Raw genomic sequence first — 23,567 nt, 5'->3', positions numbered from 1 at the left:
ATACAGGAGTTTTAAGAGGGGTTCAAAAACCAAAAAGAAACAAGAGGACTTTGTATACGTATCTAATAAACAAACACATGCATTACAATATTTCTGGCTTGCATTATAGTCTACTTCCTCCCATATAAATAAATGAAGCCAAATATTGGCAAACTTCATGGATGAAAGGAGCATAATACAAGTTAGTGCTTTTGCCTAAAAACGACTGGTTTTATGCAGGACCTCTATGGAACTTTTGCAAGAGTTTGATGATAATCAGACTTTTCTTCATAGAGCTGCGGAATATAAGGCAATCGTAACTCTGGCAGGGCTTTCTCAACTGACAACCACCGAGATTCCTGTTTGGACTTTCTGTATTAAAACATGTGCTCTTATGCTTCATTACTTGTTTTTTTAGTTGATCTGCCTGGCACACTTGAACAGCAATGCACTCTCCCTCCACACAAATGGCAACTTCTGTTCAATATTTTAAATTCCTGTTTGAATACATGCTTTTAGCTGCAGCTTCACTCTGACACAGTGTTCCTCATGGACAAGGGAAGGGACAGACAGACATGCTTGCATTGTAAAGTTCAAAAGTCATTAATTTAATGAGCATGAGAAATACACATAAATAGAGTCTCTGTCTCACTTTCTTCCTTTCTCTGGAACATTCTTTGGAACCCCACAATAGCATCCAAGATACTATTTATTTCTACAATTGGCTTCTTCCAAAATACATATTTCTGGACCCTGCAAGCAAAATCCCTCCACTTTCTACACTAAATGGACAAATTACTTCTTCTGTAACTTCAAGATCTGTTAGGGATATGACCTGCAAAGTCCGCGTCTTTTGGTAACTAATATCCCAATTTTTCTTCGTAATCGATTGCTAGCTGGCTGCCTTCTGCAATTGCCTTGAAACAGACCAACTTCAGGCAAAGACTGGCTGCATAACAGCACAGTGCTACATATAATCTGTATATCAGTATCCTTCATTTTTAGGCTTCTACTAAGTACAAAATCTTCCCTTTTCTTTTTCCGTGAATTTTAATTCAATAGAAAAACAAAGAAGTTCTATATTTGACATATATGTATACACATATGCATAAATATATGCACAGGATATCCAACATTATCCAAAATTCAAATTCCAAACTGAGATGTTTTTCATTTCTCCAAACAGATCATAACAAAATGTATCCTTTTTAGTAAATATTACTATTACATATTTCCAAAAATATTCATATAGAGAAAAAACCTACCCTTCCATTTCTGAAGCTATTGTTGCATAGCACATGAAACAATTAGAATGATCAGAAGCCAGCAAATACTGCTCTTCATCCTCAAAGGTCTAGAAAAGAGAGAGATGGTCTGCTTTGATACATTTGCCTTCTTAGTGCTGTGAGCTTATGTTTTACTTATAGCAATATATGCACCATGTAATGCTCTAATACTCATAGAAAAAGACTTTGATTCATGAAGAACCCGATTTCAGTGACACTATATAAGAACTCAATGTCCTAAAACTTTTGTAAGTGATCACATACATAAATTAGGACTCATTAACATGGATTCAACAGCATATTACAAATTTCCTTACTCCACGTAAATAATTCTGTAGTTTCTTCTGATAGATAACCATAATCAGGATTCAGCATAAGCATCTTCAGTACCAATTTCCTAAACCACCACTTACATTCTTAACAAAATATTGAACAAAAAAATCCTAATTAGTTAAATCTTGAGGGGTTTTGCTGGTAAACATGAAGGAAATCTGTGACAATATCCACATAATCTGTTTCAATCCCATTTAACAGACAGGATATACTATTATTGCAGATCCCCTTGGGAATCAAGAGTTTTGACACAATAAGAAATTGTATAATGTCTGTAGAATGGTTTCTTATCTCTCATTTAAGATTAAAATCCACTAAAATTGCCCCATATTTTTTTAGCTGCAATCATACTGCAGAATGTCTACAAAAACAATCAGTGGTCATAATTAAAACTATTTTGAGATAGATCAGTTTTTTCTGTGATTATATAAGTAGCTGCCTCACCAGAGAAGATACAGCAAGCACACAGCTCTCTAGAACAAGAGGAAATGGACATGAAGGGGATGAATGTAACAAATTTAATATTTTAATAAAACAATAGGGGCTATCAGAAATCTCAGAACTCACTGATAAAACTTGCATTGAATTGTTACATTAGTTAAACTCCATTCCTTGGAAGCTCCCCCTCACCACCTTTATCTCTGGAGACAGTTATTTTGTAAATAGCTTATTTAGTTCTGGAACTCCATTCCATAACAGACTAAGGATGCTATGAGAGACACCTGCATTCAAACCATCACTGTGTACACAATGAGACTGCAGTCAATTTTTACACAATTTATTCTGGCAGCTTACCTCAGTCTTTACTTTTGGATTTATGTGGTATGTTCCAGAAAACTGAAAGTTCAGTGTTGTTTTGGGTGAACTACAATCATTAAAAAAGAAACACAACACTGTACATAACAGAGTAGTTAACAACAGGTATTTGTCTGAAAATCTACTTAGATTAAATCATGGAAATCCAGGATTTCAGGGTTCTCTTCAAAAGTCTGTGCAAGAACTGTCTATTAAGCAGAGTATACAATCTAGCAGTTCAGTATTCAGGTGACAGGCAACCTATATGCCTAAGACTAAAAACACAGATAGTTTAGGGCATTATAAGCACATTGGAACAAATTAAAAATAAATAAATAAATAAATAAATAAATAAAAGGGTAAGAGAAATGTGAGCTTAAAAACATATAAAATATGAATTAAGATTTTGCCTCAAGTTCTACCTTACCTGTATATGAGATAACCTTGCGACTGTACAGAATCAGAGTGACACTTGGAGGAAATTAAGAATTACACGACCAGTCTCTCTTAAGAGCTGTATAAACAAGTCCCCAAAAGGACAGCCATCTGGCAGGGCATGCTTCCCAGTCTTAAACTATCTAAGCATGCGGAATGGTATGGGCCATTCTAGAGGCTTGCACATCCTGACTGCCTGTCTTTAAGGTCACACTTCACCTCATTAACCAGCTTGTTCTCATCCATCTTGTCTAAAAACATTGGGTAGGATTAACAGAAAAAGAAAAAAAGGATTTAGCAGATAACGCAGATTAAAGATTAGCAAATAAAACAGACAAAACTGCTTATTCTAACCTATATTTAATAACCAAATACAATCCATAGTATCTCACTCTCAGTTCTTAAAGCACTTTCAAGAGAAGGTGAGTAAAGGCTGCTATTTTCAAACAGATAAAGCTGATGTAAATTTGGAACTAGTGTGCGCTCCCCTGTCAAGGTGATACTTCTGCAATGACTATTTTAAGGGAAAAATTCTAACAAAACAACAGATTTTTGAAGAAGAAAAAGCTTTCTGAAAATTTAAGATCTCTCTCAGTCAAATACTGCACAACATTTGGGTTCCTAAGAAATGTCTAAATGTACTGCAGAAAGTTAATGACCCAAACTATCTATCACACAATGCCTTCTGTTAAGCTTCTAATGTCTGATGCTGTGAAAGGCCAAGATAGATCGAGAACAATGAAATTCTGGGGCAACATGGTAGTAGAAGCTAATTTCTACTTAATACGTCTACTTTCCCACTTTCCTATTTAAGTTTTTGCGATAAATATTGAAAATAAAATGCCATCCATATGAAAACTCATTTCTCATCTGTAAGGACAGCAATTCATTTGTCACGCTTTCGGGAAAAATGGAATATGTAGACCTGAAGAACTCACTTAAAATTTCTTTCCTCATTTTTCTTAGTATTATTGCATTAAATAGCTGTCTTTGCAATTCAGAATTTACAAATCTCATTTCCAACCAAAGGATGTAGCTTTGCAATTTTGCAAAGAACAAATCCCAGTATTTTATTTTCTTAAGAATCTTTAGTCTTGCCTGTTGCTACCTTACTTGCACTTGCATACAGACACCTCTCTAAAGTAGCTGGTTTGAACATTTAAAAAGCATACTGTATTATCTTAACTATTCCCTCGCTGAATTCAAAATACTGCTGTTGTGACAATGGTTCTCATTTGTGAAACCTTACCTTTTATCTTCGATAGTAGGCATATCAGGAAATTCCTGCTCAATAAACAAAGTTCCTTCATATTCTAGATATATCTAACTAGATATATCTAAATGCCTATTTTTGACAAGAGGCATCAGATGTCTGTTGTTTTTGTGCTTTGGTCAAGAGTTAGTGCTTTTTACAACTATACTACAAACACATTTAGTAAATTGTGTAGATAATCTACCATCTTTTGTAGTATTAGAGTGAAAGCTTCCCTTTAGTTTGCAAAGATAAGGAGATGGAGGGATGACAGATATACACTAACTAAAAATTCGAAACCATGCCAGTCAGTACTGATTACCTTGATTAAACACTTACATCTTTCCTGGAAGTAAAGAGTTCATGGTTGTCTTCCGCAGATCTATACCTACCAAGAAATCACACCAAAATATACTTTCAAAACTCTTCTATAATGAATAAAAATAGCAGTAGAATGACAATGTGCATCTAGTACCTCTCTGGAAAGCAGCAATTCACTAATATCACATTATTAGAACACTATCCAAAAAGGCTCAAATATATTTTGAGATTCAAGAGAATATTTGTGCTGGCAATGGCGAGGCATTAGTATCATTCAGCTAAACTGGAAAATCATATCCTAAATTAGGACTGAGTTTTGGGGACTCGTGAGGTGATGTACAGTCTCTGTTTCTTATTTCAAACTGACTGCACTAGAACAAAGTTTGCCATAGCATCAGCAAAATGGGTAAGACAGACTTCAGCAGACTCCTCCTGCTTGTTACTGACGTCCCAAAGGCTCTGTCCAGTGGAACACCTTTTCTATGGTTTTTAGCAGTCAAAAACATTAATACAATGCACTGTAGTAAGTGTTTGGGGACCATTTACTCTTTGAAGTGTGTACACACAATTGCCTCATATCACCTGCAATTGCTCAACATCTTTCCACAGAACTCCTGATTACTTTGCCATAGCACCTCTTTGCAACAACAGGTTTCGATTTCTAGTGTTCTCAGACAACGTTATAACATAACCAGGGAATCACAGGGCTGGAAGGGACCTCTAGAGATCACTGAGTCCAACCCCCTGCCAAAGCAGGCTCCCTACAGCAGGCTACACAGGTAGGTGTGCCCTGAATATCTCCAGAGGAGACTCCACAACCTCCCTGGGCAGCCCGTTCCAGTGCTTTGTCACCCTTAATGTGAAAATGTTCTTACACATGTTGGTGTGCAACTTCCTATACTTCAGTTTGTGACTGTTTCTCCTTGTCCTACAGATGATTATAGATCTTCCTGCCCTTACAAGATGGTTAACCTTCTCTCTGGTTAATTTTTATAGCTCCTGCAATTGCTGCGGGTGGGCAAACCTGAGGGAACACAAACGCAACTAAAACCCGAAGTAACTCCATGACCTGCCCGTAGCTGCAGACTGCCAGTGCTAGCTCGGTGACTCAGGTTTCCGAGTAGCCGTCTGAGCAGTAATTACATCATTTAGACTGACGCTTTTTTTAATAGCTGCTTTCAAAATAAATTCTTTCCCTTAGGCGTGTCGATTCTGTGAAGTAGGAAAGAATGAAAGCCCCTGAGACACTAGTTCCACTTCTAAAGCCTCAAGTATGCACGAGGAAGGCATTTCTCTGAGATGGTTTTTTTCCATTATTGTTCTTCCTCGTGAGTAAGCTTGGGGCCATGTTCCCGTGCCTCTGAAGAAAATGGCTTCTCACATTCACCCTGTGTTGTAAAAACGCTCATTTCCGTGACTGTGGCGACGAGCGAGCACACCTGTAGCACCTCGGCCACGGGCTACTGCGTGCTGGGGAGCCAGAGAGCGGACCTGAGGCACTGCATCCCGCGCAACCCCGAGCCCCGCTCAGAGTCGCCTCCCTCCCCGCGGCCCCGCTTGGCGCCCCTCGCCCCCTCCTTCCACCTCCACAGGGCGCAGCCTCTCTCTGGCCGCAGCAGGAGCGGCAGCAGGAACAACGGCCACAACGGCACCATGGCGGCCCCACCCCGCCACTAACGGACACGGACTCGCGCCGCCGCGGTGGCGCTTGGGGCGGCCGCCAACGGCCCGTTCAGTTACAGGTGCTGTTCGGCGGGACTACGCGCCCCAGCGTGCACCGCGCCCGGCCCCGCGCGGCAGGCCGCCAGGCGGGGACCGCGGGGTGCGATGGGTAGCGTAGTCCGCGCCGCGAGACGCGGGAGATCGGCGTAAGGGCGAACGAGGCGCCCGGAGCGGCCGTAGCGGCGGCGGGTTCCCGCGGGGCGGCGGGGCGGGCCGTTGCCGGAGGGCTGGGGGCGGCTCGGCGGGGCGGGCGGTGCCGGTAGGCGGCACCACCACCTGCATGCGGCATCCCCGCCCGGCCGGGAGGAGGCGGGGGCAGCGGGGCCGCCGCGCGCTGCCGCATGTGCTTGGAGCGGCGCCGGAGCGGGCAGCGCGAGCCATGGCGGAGCACGGCGCCCCGGCGCCCGCCATCCCCAACGGCGGGTGCGCAGCCCGCCTCCCCGGCAACAAGGTGACCGTCGTGCTGGGCGCCCAGTGGGGCGACGAGGGCAAGGGCAAGGTGGTGGATCTGCTAGCGCAGGACGCCGACATCGTCTGCAGGTGCCAGGTGAGCGGGGCGCGGGAGGCCGGCCGGCGTTACCGGGTGTCACCTTGAGGCCGCTCGCGCCCCTTCCCCTTTCTCCGCCCGGCGCGGGGCCGCCGTGGGCTGGGGACCGAGCGCGGCGGCCGGGCCTCGCGGCTCTCAGCCCTCCTTTGTCCCCGAGCGGCGCGGGGAAGGCGCCTCTTCGGCCGCCCGCGGCCGGGAGCGGGAACGTGCCCCGGGTCGGCGCTCTCCTTCCCGCCGCCGCGCTCCGCTCTTTGTCTGCGAGGCGCCGGGGAAGGGGAAACGCTCCCGCCTGCAGCATCGCGGCCCTGAGGCGGTGAGCGGAGAGAGGTGGAGGGGAGGCGCGGAACCCCTCTGTCTGCCTTGGGATTGCCCCCTGGGTCGCTGTGTGGAGGCCCCGTTCGCAGAAGGGTTACAAAGTGAGTGCAGCCTGCAGGCAGGGCGCTCCTCTGTGCCTGCATCAAAACAAACGGAGATCCGAGGGGAGAGTTTTTTTGGGTGGTGTTTTTTTTTGTTTGTTTGTTTTGTTTTTTTTCTCTTTTTCGTTAATATTTCTCGTGGCGGTTCTGTGAAGTACCATAACGTGAACTGGAGCCGCCAGCGTTTTTTTCCCGAAGTTAGAGGTAGAGCTGCACAAAACGCCCGTGGCACGTGTGGGCTGCACCTCGCTTCTGTTATCTGCCCGTCGCCGTCGGGTGCACGCACTAAATCCATGTTTGATAAATGCGTTTCGGAAAAGAGCGCCTTTCTCTTAACAGTGTAAACACTGAGGCATTGTATGATCCAAGGAGAGCCGTGCATAAAACTGGGGTTGTCAAGGCTGCCGCAGTTCCAAAGCAGAGAAATAAAAAAAAAAAAACAACACAAAACTTGGCAACTTGAAGACAGATTTGGAAGTCGAGAAATACAACTGGTTTTGCAAATGAATGGCTTTTCTCATGCCCTGTGTTTACACAAACCAAAATGCGCTGCGGGGCACAGAGCACGGGAGTGGTTTTTGCTCTGCAGCCCTGCTCTTAGGGCAGGAGGTGCCAGGTGAGAGGCACGCGGTGCTACTGCCCGCTGGGGAAGGGAAGGTGGCCAGGCTTCATGCGTGTGCTGCTTTCTTCCAGTCAGCTGAACAAAGGTGAGGAAAGGGGAAAAATTGTGGTGTGATCACGGTGGCTGTTTCAGCCCTTGCTAACTGTGGCTGCTGCTGAGGGAAGGAGGGCTTTTTTCCCCTCCTTTCTTCCGTTTCCTGTTGAGGGCCTCATGCTGTCAGGGCCTCCTCCCATGACTTGGTTTAAGTCATCAAGATGGCAGGGAAGTTTTTTTGTTGTTCTTGTTAGTTCTACTTTCTGCTGTTTTAGTAAGCAAAACTGACTTGACTTAGCTCAGGGGAGTTTAATGAGGAGCCCAGAATGAGGTAAGCACAGAGAGGGGTTTCCCAGAATGAGGGGGGAGGTAGGGCCGTTCTCTTCCAGCAGTGATGACCTGTGTGTCATCTCACTGTGTGTTGTGCAGGAATAACCCTGATGGTTTTGTTACTGCTGCTGAACAAGAGTATGAAGATGATTCTTATGTGTCTCATAGCAGTACAGCCAGTGAGGACAGGCTGTACCTCAGTCTGCCCCTGGCTAATGGCAGCTTCCTACAGTCTGTACTTCTAGGTCCTGTCTTCCTGTTGGACTCTGCTCAGCTGCGTGGTTGCTAGAATATCTATGGTTGAGATCAAGTATTTCTGTTGTGTTCCTATGAAACTGTGCTAGTACAGCTACTTTACTGGCAGACTCAGTAGGCTGTAGTTGATCTTAGGTGTCTTAGTAAACTGTATTGTATTAGAACTGAAAGTCTGGGAGCTCTCGCATGGCTTCATACTACCACCGTGCTTGGTTTTGCACAGATACATGCCATAAAAATGGTCCTGCCCTGCAACACAGCCAGTTATCGACGGCTTTTACAACACCTTTAGAGGCAATGCATGCATTTACATTTGCCATACCTCCTTGTCTCATAGGTAGCAGGTGTCCCCATTACTTCTGTCGCTGGCTGCCTGGCTGATGCAAGCTGGGGCACCTGGAACAGGGTGCCTGCCTACGTACAGCCAGGACATCTAGTGCTGTGGCTGTGCTTCTTCCAGATATCACCTTGGGTTTGGAGGTTGTTCAAAGGATGTGAAGTTTTCTTGTTATCAGAATTAGTGATGTGGTTTCAGAAACACCAGACTTTAACAAACAAGGCTAAAACCAAGACGTGCCCAGGGGCTGCAGGTATGTAGTGTTAATGCAGCTGCTCTGTCAGCTGTGGTTGTATGTACTGGTTCTTCCACTGTTAAGTTTGAGTAACGGATACCCAGTAAAACGATCCTTTCATTAAAGCAAACATAATCTGTGAGACTTCTGCACTTAAGCCTCTGAGCATCAGATGTAGGTTTACAGACCAAAGCCTGTTTACCTGCTGTCATTTGAACTGTATTCCAGACAGTAAAACAGAACAAGAATTGGTTTGGAATTCTGGAGCAGTTGTCAGGAAAGCCATGCTTTTGTGGTTTTTTATTGTCACAATTTCCTCTTAGTAAGCAGTCAGCCTCGCTGCCCTCAGGGCTGGCAATGTTTAAACTTGTATGTTGTGTTTTTGCCAGTTCCGTGGGTAATGGAAAGTTAAAAGGAGGACATTTATTGTTCTGATTAAGAGACTTCCTACATTGCAAAATGCAACCAAATTAGGGAATTTGATTACTATAATTTCATTCCTTAATGGATATGGGAATGGCAAAATAATGCAAGCAAATGATTTGAAGTAATCATCTCAAAACAAAGAGTAGAAAAAACACATTATGCATCTCTTATATTACTTCACACCAGTGTACTCCTGTACACGACACAGCAAAAAATCAACCACAAAACCCGACATTCTGTCTTTGCTTCGTGATTCTCATTTGTTCATTTCTTCAACACATTTTGTGGTCACGGTTTTAGCTTTACAGGTAGCTGATTTATTGAGAGCAATAACTTGGAGATGAAGAAGATTTTGAAGTCTTCTATACTTAAGGCGTGCTCACTATGCTGGAGAACCCTATTTTCCTGCTGTGTCAGAACTAAATTGCAGCTTCTTACCACATCTTCTCAGCTGATACCAGCTTGGCAGAGGTGGGAGTGGAAGGATGGAGAGCTACAGCAGTTTTCCATCAGATCAGGCACCCTGTAGATTATGGCATGCTGGAGCTCTCCCTTTGTTGAAGTGCTGTATGCACCTGTGGGCTGTGTAGAGGTCATCAGCATGCTGGTAACGTGCTGCTGGGGAGAGAGGCCAGTAAAAGGAGTTCCTTGACCTGCCGGGAGTGAGTGCTTCACAGACTGACTTCAGAGCAGTGTGGGTAGGTGATTGCTCCTTGATGTAAACAATCCAGCAACAAGGCATTATTTCAAACAGAAGAACAGCAACCTTGTATTCTTGTTAAGAGGAGATCTTAACAGCACAGGAGAACAAATTACACCTTGACATGCAGGTTTCCTACTGTTCTTTCCGACTGTTCTTACAGAATCTCACTGTTTTCACGTGGTTGATGAAGATGCAGTTCTCTGTAGCAGCTCAAATTTCAAATATGTTTTTTTCCTGTGCCGCCTTCTACATTTAGAAGCAGCTGTCTGTAAATATTCCCCAAATCACTCTTTGTTATTCATATCCATTCTTAACTCTATTGCCGTGGAATGTAGAAAACAACAGTGGGTTCTGTGCACTGAAGGAATGTAGCGCTGGACCATTCTGTGCTTTCAGCATTTTTCTTCCGCCTTATTGGCCTCCCTCACTCAATCTCGTATCTCTTAGGGATAAATTAGTCTTTTTTCTTGACTCGAATGAAGATTTGCATTATGAGTCCAGTTTCCTACTCGTATGGAGTTTTTTTGAGATGAGCCTAAGAAAATAGGGCTATGACTTCTATGAAATTAATGTTTTGTTTTATTTGTTAAGAGGAAGTAGGCAAAGAAGGGTGCTGAATGTTGTTTATACTGAATTCCTAGGATAGGTTATATAGTCAAGTTTGATGGCTACAGTGAGAGATAAAGGAGCAAGAGATTAATCGTGAATATAGATGTGGAGCAATGAATTTATTATCCATGTTTTGGTGTTATTTTCTGTTTGTTTTTTCTCAGAGGAGGGATGATCGGCAAGCTGAGGTTCTAAGTAGATTTTTGACAATATGGTTTGAAATGAGAAGCCAATTGTCCAGTAGTTGCAAAACTGTGTTGGGGTATGTAATGCAAGTTCAGGATCAGATACACTGATCACCTTGTTAAAGGTGTTTCTGAAATGCCAAGAAGCTGCACATGACATGAAGGAAGGGGTATATGTACTGTAAGTAGTAATGATAGCTCACTTTTTTGATGCATTCATAGCTTTTCATTTAAGAACTAAATGGAACTATGTGATGCCAAAGCCATGCTGACTTGCTTATTGCCCAGCTTGGCAGTCACTTGTATTACTAGTTCAGAAACAACCATGGCTGCTTTGAGCTGAAAATCAATGCATGCACACCCACACAACTCCGATAGGGAGAGCTCAAGGAAGTGCATGACTCCGTTCTTAATACGGGCATAAGATAACATCTTTTTAAACTATGCCACTAATTTCTGTTCTAGAAGAGTTAGTTTGAAAGCCGCCTTTGCTCTACCCGGAGGCATCCAGTTTTAAGGTAGACTGCTTGGCATTACTGTGTTACAAGGAAAGGCAGTGACTGTTGTGTGTATTCTGGTATTTCAGAGCTGCTTTAAACAATTTTAATATCAGTATTGGAGCCCTCACAATATGCTTTTAATAGTAATTTCAGTCTGCTTTTCTAGTAAATCCTCTTGTGTGCCCAGTAGGCTGGGCAGTGTGGAGGGTGCTGGTGTTGTCAAAGCGTCAGGGTTTAAAATTCTCCCTTGTCTTGGTATGTTCATAACAGATTTAAGCACTCTGGCTATTGTACTGTACAGATGAGTTCTGTATGCCAAGAAAATAGAGGAACTGCAAATCCTTCTGATGTGAACTAGAAGTGATAGTCCTGTAGGTATTTTTCAGGTAAGTCTGTGAGATTGGTTGCAAACCCATGAGCATGGGAGTTCTCAGAGCAAACTCATCAGAGAAGAAGGTTCTGGTTTGGGATTTTTAATATACATTTCAAGATGACTTTGTATTGTCTTTGGTCATTTTGGAAAATGAGAGTCCATACTTCCTTAATTGTGGGCTTCACTTGGCTTCAGAGGAGCTATTAAGTTAGCAAATGTTATGTTAGTGTTGTTTTTGTCCTTTTAAGTTTTTTTACCTCCTTAGTAAACGTTAATATTGAAATGTATTTATGGAAAGCTAAATAACTAACTTAGGGAACACTGCCTGTATCTGCGTACTTAACGAAAAACAAACTGAGGAATCAACAAGAGGAACTAAGCACCCCTACAAACAATGGGACATTTCAGCTTCAGTATTTTGTAATGCAGTTCCGAGGTGGGGGAAAGAAGTCTGTCAGATATTACAAATGCTCTTTCTCCATGCTCTGTACACGGCCTGCCCTGAAAGCTGTTAAGACTGGATAGCATGCAATGAGCTGAAGGCTTTGTAGCTTGCAGGGAGGTTCCAGGTGAGGAGGTGGTTTTGTTTGGTGGCTGTTAGTACATTCTTCTGACTTTACTGGTTTGGTTCCACAATATGGCTTTCAACTGTTCTGTTCGTAAAAGTTGCTTTTAGTCTTTACAGTGAAGGAAAAATAGTAATTGTGTTGTAGTCAGGTGCTTGCACAAATATCATTCAATATTTAACCCAAATATTTTAATATTTGTCAGGATAGGTGTACTTTACCATAACTCTGTGTGTAGTGCTGACTGGCCTATCTATATTGAGTATATGGGTGCAGATTCTTGGGTGTGGTACTTAAACTGAGAAGGATTTTTACATTCCTTAATCTTCTTCAGCAGGTTGGAGGGGAAAAAAACACTTCTTTTTTTTCCCCTTTCAAATCTGTCTGAGCAACTTACTGCTCTGAAAGGAATATCATAGTATCATAGTATCATGCGAGTTGGAAGGGACCTTAGAGATCAGAATATTTCAAACAGGTGTTTCATAGGGATTGGTTTTTGGGATGAAACTTCTAGAGAAAGGAATTAAATAGGTAGTTTTTTTGTTGTTACCATGATTACTGTCATTCTAACAGAACTTGTCTGATAATTTGTCTATTACTGTGCACCTTCCCCTCAGATGCCTGTATACTTAGCTGTTCTGCATGCTGAATAGCTTGGATATTGTGGGATTACCAACTGGTGGCCAGGGATCATGTGCTTTTTGAAGAAAGTGATTTAAGCATACTGCAATAGTAATGCTGGAAGAATACTAAGAAACATATATTAGGGCCATGTGTCTTGTTTGTCTCTGCCTCCAAACTATGGCTGAAAGAGATCTTTCTAAGGTTCTGAGCTCCACAATTCCACAAACTGCTCAAACTGCTATTGTTGAGAAGAAAAAAAGGTGTTCAGTTCACCTTTCATTTTGAGTAATTTCATGTTTCTCTATCGCCAGCAGAAAGGTTAGGTGTCACTTGATGGCTTTAACCCCCCCAGGATTGCTAGCAGTGGTGCAGGCAGCAGTGAGTAAGCTGCAAGTTGGAGGCAGCATCTGGCTGTGAAGCCAACCCTAAGAGGTAACAGCAGTACTAAGGATTGTCCACCACAAGGAAAAGTGAAAAATCAAGGAAAGAAAGCTTTGTATTGCTGAGCCCAGGCTCGTGGCAGCTGGAAAGTTGAGGAAATCCTATTTGAGACACAACTTAATATTGTTTATAATTTGGCAAAGCTCTGGACTGCCTTGCTGAGAGGGCTGATTCTGTTGGCACTGTAGAACACATTATGAGAGAAGAGAAACTTTCCAAATAGTGTTTAAAAGATGAGGGTAGAAGGAACAGTGTAAGGAAGGGAGAAAAGGACAAACGGGAAGTGAATGCTTCTAACTTTTCATTTACCTTCCTCTAAACACAGTTGTGTGGAGATTGCTGACTTCTGAAAATCAAACCTCAGTTATGCTAAAAAATAGGCAGTGCTGTGCTTTCATAGAGACACGTGATTATAAAAAAACAGCTGTCTTTGAAGTATCCTTACCTAATGGACTAGTAGCGTAACCTGGACTGTTATCTTGGTGTTTAAATAAGCAAAAGTTAAGCTCTACAGCGTCATGTTCTTACATACAGCTGTAATACACTCGGAAGCCATGAGAGCAGGGAGAGAGCACATAGCTACATGGAAAGGTTCTGTTGGTTTGATTGTGTACAGCAGGGGTCTTGCAGACCTCAAAGGCTTTCTTCTAGTCCTACATACACTGTCAATGCTGACCTGTTTTTCAGTCTTCTGTGAGTTTAGGTTACTTAAAAATTGCTAAAATATTTGTTTTTTTTTTTTTTTTTCCCCTTAAAAGGAGTTCCTTGCTTATCTTTTGTGCCAGGTGTTTGCATCTTTGCTGTCCTACAGAATGTCACCTCTTTTACGTGGTTTGGGGATTAAATACTGCATTGCAATACCAACGTAAAGTCTTGAGTCTGTTGAATGTTCCTCAAGAGATGACCTCTGTGTTTTTCCTTTCTCTTTGGCTAAAGCTTCATAAAACTTTGAAGGTTATTTGAGCATAAGCATTGGAATTTATTTTCACTGTTAGTTAAACACAGGAGTTCTCCACTGATGTTTAAATAATTGAATCAAAGGAGTGTTGGCTTGAATGACCCAACTGATCCCTTTTGGATCACTGTGGTGAGGGAGGAGTGAGCAATACAGACAGAAAGGACTGAAGCCAGAAGTGGCTTCCTTAGTTTCTACACTGACTTAAGCCCAGAGGCAACAGTTATGAAGATGTTGGTGTTATTGTCAGTTTCTGGATGAAGAGAAAAAAGGAACAAATACTGCCAATGGAGGAGAAAAAGAAACAGACCAACACCCTTAACCCACTAAACTGAAGAACTCAACAAGAACCCTGCTGCTAGAACTCTGAATTTGGGTTTTTGTAGGCGGAATTGTTTACCAAAGCTGTGTTGTACAATATCTAAGCATACAACATGAGTACATTTCACTGATAGATCACTTTAGGTATATGACATGAATCATTCTCTTTGTATTTTACAGCTCGGTAGTTAAGTTCCACACTACACACTTGCACTTCTGTGTTAGGTTAGGGATTACCTGTAAGTCAACATTTCGAATCTTAGAATAGAATCATAGAATTACCCAGGTTGAAAAAGAGCTCAAAGATCATCAGATCCAACAGCAGCCAAACCATAGTACCCTAACTCTAACAACCTTCTGCTAAATCATATCCCTGAGCACCACATCCAAACGGCTCTTAAACACATCCAGGGATGGCGATTCAACCACCTCCCTGAGGAGCCTATTCCAGTACTTGACTACCCTTTCTGTAAAGAAGTATTTCCTAACATCCAACCTAAGAAGACTGGCTTAATTGAATGCTGCTGTTGTTGTGCTCTCCTAAAATATGGTTTGAATTTAGGAAATTAAATTGATGGACTGCTGCTGAAGGCAGGATGTGAACTGACCAGACACTCCTACCTATCAATTGTTCTACCAGGCAATCAGTATCAGTAGCTCATTTGGAATAAAATCTTTCCATGCTGTAGGCATTCTCCTAACACAAACAACTGAACTCTGAGATTAAAATTTGAGTATAATTTGCAAACGAGCATTAAGAAACCTTGAGAACTAAGAGTGCATTCAAGTGGTGATTCATCACACACAGTGCTGAGATTTTCTTTTATTTTTCTTCTTTTAATTGTAAGCAAAATCCCTTGGAGCATAGCTGCTAATAGCAAAAATGTGGAAGCTTGTCATGGTTTTGTGCTGTCAATATTCTACATCATGACATCATGTGCGGTATGAACTGTTTTGGTGGTATAAGAAAGTGTAACGGAGGGTATGTGGAAGTGTAACAAAGGGTATGTGGAAGTGTAACAGAGGGTATGTGGAAGTGTAATAGAGGGTATGTGGAAGTGTAACAGAGGGTATGTGGAAGTGTAACAGAGGGTATGTGGAAGTGTAACAGAGGGTATGCGGAAGTGTGGAAGGTTCATGCTCCAGATCTGTGGAATGGCAGCATCCCGAGTACTCAGCCCTTGGAGGAAACTACATATCCCAGGGGACAACGCGGCCAGAGATGAATCACCAGAGGAGGAGGACACACATATAATCTCGCTCCCAGGCTGGAACGTCCCTCTTTTCGCCCTGTCTTTCGCTTTGGAGCGCTCCATCCCTGCCGTCTCGCTCTATCAGCAACGTTCCAGCCTGTCGCCTAGAGATTGCAGTAGGCCCCCGGTTCTCCGGGACTCTTTTTCTCTCTTTCTTTTTCCTCTGCCTTGTTTGATATAGTAGTTGTAGTTATATTGTATCATATTGTGTCTCGTATTTAGTAAAATAAGTTCTTTTCCTTAGATTGCTGCCGTTGTTTTTGTTCATTTCCCCTTATAGGGGCAGCAGCCTCTATCACGGATAAATCTAGATAACCCGATTACATTATCTTGGTGGAGAATGCGGGCAATCTGATTCGATTAGATCTGCTGCTTTTTTAGCTTCCACAACAACTCTCTTTTTGCTCTCTAAAAGCTTTGTTACAGGAGTGTTATTTTTTCATAGCTGCTCACTGAGAGCGTGACCTTGAAATTCCAGACGAACTGTCAACAGTCTGAGCTAGCTGCTCACTCTGAGCATTACTATCTTGCTTTTGTAAAGAAAACAAAGAGATTTCTTGCTCTCTCAGAGCACAGCTAGTTAGCTCTGACTTTCACAGGGCCTGCTAGCTACTATCAGCTATGAACCCACTCTTCATTCCAGTCGCTCTGTTTAGGGGATTGAAAGCAATCATGATCCTCTCAACATATTGTCCATACGTGCTTTCTTTTTGCGGAATTCTGTATCTATATAACCTAATAAGAACCGTGATGGAGACACCTGCCTGGTACTTATATGCAGTGTGGTATAATTTAATTGTCGGCACATACATTCCAGATGGAATAGCTAATTTAACAGACACCACAATGTTCAATCCAGTGTACAGGCTGTACTCTCAGATTGTCGTACGCTTTTCAACAGCCGAGGTAATATTAATTCTTGGTCTCATACTCATGTTCATGTTATCAATATCAGTGAATGTATATGTATTCCTATACATTCGTTCTATGCAGAAGTCTCCTCCAAAACCAGAGAATGCTGACTGGCAGGGAATATGGAAAGGTTTAGGAAAGATCTTAGAAGCGTGGGGACCCGCAGTGTCGTGGGATTTCACTATTGAACACCTGAGGGACCCTGAGAAATTAAGTGAGTACTTGGGTCAGAAATCTAAGGAGGTAAACATTATTTGGGGTTTGGCTTACGCATACCGTGCTCTGTATAATACTATTCTGGAGAGAGAGAGTTTCCGATCTGAGATTCAGACCAACAAAGATAATATCCAGGTCGACTCTAATCAGTCACGGGAGGCATCAGTAGCAATATCAGTTGCCCCTGTGGAAGGCAAGAAATGGAGACGGGTGTCCACGCGTCTAGAACGAAGAGAAGGAGGAGCAGAAGAAGAGGAAGCAGAAGAAGGTACCTCGTCTGGATCGGCACCGAGAAAGGCAAAAAGAAAGACTAAGAGGCGTGAAGAAGAGGCTGATGAGGAGGAAATTGTTTATCGTCGACCTCTAAAGCTGACTGAGATCCAAGGCTCAAGAAAGGAGTTCATACGGCGTCAAAACGAAGGTATCCTTGCCTGGTTGCTTCGCTGCTGGGACAACGGGGCCCACAGCCTGTCACTAGATGGTAATGAGGCACGCCAGCTAGGAAACATTTCCGGAGACACAGCTATCGACAGAGAGATTAGCAGATGTTCAGATGAAGATGCCACCCTCTGGGAGCGACTCTTAGCAGCTGTGAAAGTAAGGCACCCCTACAAGGCAGCTTTGAAGCTTAACGTTATTAAATGGGATACAATCCAAAGTGGTATCCAGTATCTGAGGGAAATGGCCATGGTGGAACTGTTGTACAACCCTGCGAATTTAAACGAACGTGATCCTGAGAATGTGAAGACCGATCCTGACATATGGCAGAAACTTACAAGTACAGCACCAGAGAAATACGCGTCATCACTGGCAACAACGTGTAAAGAATATGTGGACCACAACAGAAGGCCCGAAGTTAGTGAACTGATTAGGACACTTCAATACTTCGAACATCAGTTGTCCCCACTGTACACCGCCACTATTTCTGCCATCTCACAAGTAAAAGACCGGCTGGATGAGATGCACGAGAAACTATTTCCATTGACCAATCGTGACAAACCCATACAGGTATCAGCAGTGTCCAATGAAGATCAGAACGATCAAGGAAGTCTATTAAAGGAACTGATCAAACTAATTAAAGGTGATGAACACTACTCCTCACCTGTAAGATCAGAAGTCTCGGCAATTAGACGCACACGCTTCCCAGCTCGAGCAAGGAATAACAGTACAATTCCACCACGTGTTTCCATGTGGCGCTACCTACGTGACTGTGGAGAGGACATGAGGAAGTGGCATAACCAGCCTACTTCTGTACTGCGAGCACGGGTGAGAGAACTACAGAATAGACCAACCACCAGTAGAGCTGCTCCGGTTATCACAGGTAACCAATAGAGGGGCCCTACCCTCAGTCAGGGGAGGGACAGGGATAATAGAATTTATTGGACTGTGTGGATTCGATGGCCTGACACATCGGAACCACAGGAATATAAGGCACTGGTGGATACTGGCGCACAGTGCACTCTAATGCCCTCCAGTCATGAAGGGACAGAACCAATCCATATTTCTGGAGTGACTGGGGGCTCTCAAGAGTTGACTGTGTTAGAAGCCGAAATAAGTCTCACTGGTAAAGACTGGCAGAAACATCCTATTGTGACTGGTCCAGGGGCTCCATGTATACTGGGTATTGATTACCTCAAAAGGGGGCATTTCAAGGATCCTAAGGGCTATCGATGGGCCTTTGGAATAGCTGCTGTAGATACAGACAATATTAAGCAGCTGTCTGTTTTGCCTGGCCTGTCAGAGGACCCGTCTGTTGTGGGGCTGCTACGAGTGAAAGAACAGCAAGTACCAATTGCTATAAAGACAGTACATAGACGGCAGTACCGCACTAACAGGGATTCCTTGCTCCCCATTCACGATTTGATTCGTCAGCTGGAGAATCAGGGAGTGATCAGTAGAACTCATTCCCCTTTTAACAGCCCCATATGGCCAGTGCGTAAAGCCAGTGGAGAATGGAGGCTAACTGTAGACTACCGTGGCCTGAATGAGGTAACACCTCCACTGAGTGCTGCTGTGCCAGACATGTTGGAACTCCAATACGAGCTGGAGTCAAAAGCAGCCAAATGGTATGCCACCATTGACATTGCTAATGCCTTCTTCTCCATTCCTTTGGCTGCAGAATGTAGGCCACAGTTTGCCTTCACCTGGAGGGGTATTCAGTATACTTGGAACCGTTTGCCCCAGGGGTGGAAACACAGTCCAACCATTTGCCATGGACTGGTCCAAACTGTGCTGGAACAAGGTGGTGCTCCCGAACACCTGCAGTATATTGATGACATTATTGTGTGGGGCAATACAGCAGAGGAAGTTTTTACAAAAGGAAAGCAAATAATTCACATTCTTCTACAAGCCGGCTTTGCTATTAAGCGAAGCAAAGTAAAAGGGCCTGCCCAGGAAATTCAGTTCCTAGGTATCAAGTGGCAGGATGGACGTCGTCACATCCCAGCAGATGTGATCGACAAAATCACTGCCATGTCTCCACCAACTAACAAGAAAGAGACACAGTCTTTCCTGGGTGTGGTGGGCTTTTGGAGGATGCACGTTCCAAACTACAGCCTCATTGTAAGCCCCCTTTATCACGTAACGCGGAAAAAGAACAATTTCACATGGGGCCCTGAACAACAGCAGGCTTTTGAGCAGATAAAACAAGAGATAGCCCGTGCTGTGGCCTTGGGGCCAGTACGGACGGGACAGGATGTAAAGAACATCCTCTACACTGCTGCTGGAGAGAAAGGTCCCACTTGGAGTTTGTGGCAAAGAGCCTCAGGAGAGACCTGAGGCCGACCCCTGGGATTTTGGAGTCGAGCGTATAAGGGGTCTGAAGAGTGCTACACTCCAACTGAGAAGGAGATCTTAGCCGCATATGAGGGGGTTCGGGCTGCTTCCGAAGTAGTTGGAACTGAAACACAACTCCTCCTGGCACCTCGACTGCCAGTGCTGAACTGGATGTTCAAAGGGGAGGTTCCTTCCACCCATCATGCTACCGATGTCACCTGGAGCAAGTGGATTACCTTGATTACACATCGAGCAAGAATGGGGAACCTCAATCGTCCAGGAATTTTAGAGGTAATCATGGACTGGCCTGAAGGTAAAAGGTTTGGAACATCACCAGCAGAAGAGGTGTCACGCGCCAAAGAGGCCCCACCATACAATGAACTTCCGGAAAACGAAAAGAATTTTGCCCTGTTCACTGATGGATCGTGCCGCCTTGTTGGGAAACATCGCAGATGGAAGGCTGCTGTGTGGAGCCCTACACGACAAGTTGCAGAGGCCACAGAAGGAAGAGGAGAATCGAGCCAATTCGCAGAGGTAAAGGCTGTCCAGCTGGCCCTAGACATTGCTGAGCGGGAGAGATGGCCAGTGCTTTACCTCTATACTGACTCATGGATGGTGGCCAATGCCTTATGGGGATGGCTGCAGCAATGGGAACGAAACAACTGGCAGCGGAAGGGTAAACCTGTTTGGGCCGCTGAACTATGGAAGGACATCGCTGCCCGAACAAAGAATATGGCCCTAAAGGTGCGTCATGTAGATGCCCACGTGCCCAAGAGTCGAGCAACAGAGGAACAACAAAATAACCACCAAGTAGATCAAGCAGCCAGAATTGAGGTGGCTCAAATTGACTTGGACTGGCAGAATAAGGGCGAACTATTTCTAGCTCGATGGGCCCATGAGACCTCGGGCCATCAAGGAAGAGACGCAACATATAAGTGGGCCAGAGACCGAGGGGTGGACTTAACTATGGACACTATTGCGCAAATTATTCATGATTGTGAAACGTGTGCTATAATCAAACAAGCCAAGAGGATGAAACCTCTCTGGGAGGAAGGGCGATGGCAGAAGTATAAATATGGGGAGGCGTGGCAGGTTGATTATATCACCTTGCCACGATCTCGCAGTGGTAAATGCTATGTGCTTACCATGGTAGAGGCAACCACTGGGTGGCTTGAAACATATCCAGTACCCCATGCCACCGCTCGAAACACCATATTGGGTCTTGAGAAACAAGTCCTGTGGCGGCATGGCACCCCAGAAAGAATTGAATCTGATAATGGGACACATTTCAAAAATTCACTTATAAATACTTGGGCTAAAGAGCACGGCATTGAATGGATTTATCATATTCCCTACCATGCACCAGCCTCTGGTAAAATTGAACGATATAATGGGTTATTAAAAACGATGTTGAAAGCAATGGGTGGTGGAACATTTAAGCACTGGGAGAAGCACCTGGCAGAAGCCACTTGGTTGGTCAATACTAGAGGATCTGTCAATCGCGATGGTCCTAGCCAATCTAGTCCCCTACACACCATAGAAGGAGATAAAGTCCCTGTTGTGCATGTGAAGAGTATGTTGGGAAAAGCTGTTTGGGTCCTTCCAGCCTCTGGAAATGGCAAACCTGTCCGTGGAACTGTTTTTGCCCAGGGACCTGGGTGCACCTGGTGGGTGATGCAGAAGGATGGGGATGTTCAGTGTGTACCACAGGGCAAATTGATGCTGGGGGAGTGCAGTCAGTAATTCCATGTATCTGTGTAACCATGATGTAATAATGTAGAATAAGGGGTGGAATGTCATGGTTTTGTGCTGTCAATATTCTACATCATGACATCATGTGCGGTATGAACTGTTTTGGTGGTATAAGAAAGTGTAACGGAGGGTATGTGGAAGTGTAACAGAGGGTATGTGGAAGTGTAACAGAGGGTATGTGGAAGTGTAACAAAGGGTATGTGGAAGTGTAACAGAGGGTATGTGGAAGTGTAATAGAGGGTATGTGGAAGTGTAACAGAGGGTATGTGGAAGTGTAACAGAGGGTATGTGGAAGTGTAACAGAGGGTATGCGGAAGTGTGGAAGGTTCATGCTCCAGATCTGTGGAATGGCAGCATCCCGAGTACTCAGCCCTTGGAGGAAACTACATATCCCAGGGGACAACGCGGCCAGAGATGAATCACCAGAGGAGGAGGACACACATATAATCTCGCTCCCAGGCTGGAACGTCCCTCTTTTCGCCCTGTCTTTCGCTTTGGAGCGCTCCATCCCTGCCGTCTCGCTCTATCAGCAACGTTCCAGCCTGTCGCCTAGAGATTGCAGTAGGCCCCCGGTTCTCCGGGACTCTTTTTCTCTCTTTCTTTTTCCTCTGCCTTGTTTGATATAGTAGTTGTAGTTATATTGTATCATATTGTGTCTCGTATTTAGTAAAATAAGTTCTTTTCCTTAGATTGCTGCCGTTGTTTTTGTTCATTTCCCCTTATAGGGGCAGCAGCCTCTATCACGGATAAATCTAGATAACCCGATTACAAAGCTTATATAACTTGGGTGGCTGGCTTGCTTCTGGAGAAAGTGTGAGCTGTGCTGTGCCTGCACTTCAAGGCTTAAAGGGTAAAATGCCAGTTTTATTCTGTCAGCCATGAGGTATTTTCAAATAAGCATGGAAACAACACGCCTTTGTATATCTTGACGTCATTCAGCAGTGTAAGGGAAAAATCTTGACACTACCAACAAACAGCAGCTCTGTTCTTATGCTGCACACCTTACTCAAGCAGACTGGCTGCTGTACTTTATGTTAGCACATCTGAAGGACACCATGAGCTTGGCAATGTTTTAAGAGACTAAGAATTTATTGTTAAGCACAATATACAGTGATCAATTTTTTTCTACTCTTAAACATTTTGATTTTAGGAAAAAACTGTTGTTTCTAAGTAACTTGAGAAACAAAACATTAAATTCCCAGTCAAAGTAGGTTTTCATCTTTCCTCTTCCTATTGGCAAATTGCTGCTAGCTCAGTATTCCAGTATTGTACTTAGGCCTATTTATTGAATTTGCATTTAAAGTGTGTCAGTCCCCAGGTTCAATTTGTCTATATTGCTATTAGCAATGGATCTAATGGGAATAGATTGAAGGAATCTGATGAGGAAGTAGGTAACTACCACTTTCAGCAGATTCAATTTACTGTAGATGCTCTTTTGTACCTAACTTTTCTTTCTTCACCTGCTTTGCTTAGATTCACAGACATGTAAGGAACTCGTGTTTTTCTATTACTATTACAGCACAGGACAAACTTGTCTTGCACTGGAAGAAGGCTTGGATTGCTAAGTCTTTCCATTGTCTCCTGCAGAGTGCTTCAGGTGGATTTCTGATACAGGATGCTCTAAATGCTTTTCTTGCAGTTAAGACAAACAGACCTGTTTGTGTGGTTCCTTGTCTTGCACAAATGACTGGGTCACAAGAGAACGTAAGCTTATTTTCGGAAGTACAGCAAATGAGAACTGGGGGTGTTTTGTAATCTTTTTAGTTTCATAAGACTTAGACACAAGGCCCTTTTTGTATTTTGGATGTATTTCACAGTTTAACAAATCTCTTAATGCTCTTGTATCTCATGGTCGTGAGAAAAGGTAGAAATGCTGAGTATTAGTTGGTGCAAGTGGTCTCCTGGAACTTAACCACAGTTGTCTTGGTTGTCTCTAGAGTCACTTCTTCACGGCAGGCTTTGGCTACTAATGCCTTGTACTGGCTGAGGAGGCATAGAATGAACTCATCTTGTTGTGGAAAAACACAGAAAAGGCTGAACCACAAATTCAAAACAAAC

General features: G+C 43.7%; 1 protein-coding gene and 1 long non-coding RNA gene across 2 annotated transcripts in view; one reads left to right on the top strand and one right to left on the bottom strand.

Moving 5' to 3' along the window:
- Window positions 1-1,244: 1,244 nt before the first annotated feature.
- Window positions 1,245-6,073, bottom strand: LOC140249620 (uncharacterized). The gene is made up of 4 exons (XR_011903044.1): window positions 5,986-6,073; window positions 4,420-4,468; window positions 2,394-2,463; window positions 1,245-1,333 (listed from the first exon to the last, which is right to left on the bottom strand). It is a non-coding gene; the product is annotated as an uncharacterized lncRNA (long non-coding RNA).
- A 258-nt stretch (window positions 6,074-6,331) lies between these two features.
- ADSS2 (adenylosuccinate synthase 2) overlaps window positions 6,332-23,567 on the top strand; it is a 36,315-nt gene continuing 19,079 nt past the window's right edge. The window contains exon 1 of the mRNA XM_072331572.1: window positions 6,332-6,670. Coding sequence (XP_072187673.1) covers window positions 6,404-6,670 — 267 coding nt within the window. The 5' untranslated portion in view covers window positions 6,332-6,403. The remainder of the gene's footprint in view (window positions 6,671-23,567) is intronic.

The sequence above is a fragment of the Excalfactoria chinensis genome, chromosome 3, assembly GCF_039878825.1.
Source record: "Excalfactoria chinensis isolate bCotChi1 chromosome 3, bCotChi1.hap2, whole genome shotgun sequence".
Classification (NCBI taxonomy): domain Eukaryota; kingdom Metazoa; phylum Chordata; class Aves; order Galliformes; family Phasianidae; genus Excalfactoria; species Excalfactoria chinensis.
Note: the sequence above shows the minus strand (reverse complement) of the source record. Positions and strands in the feature narration are given on the sequence as shown.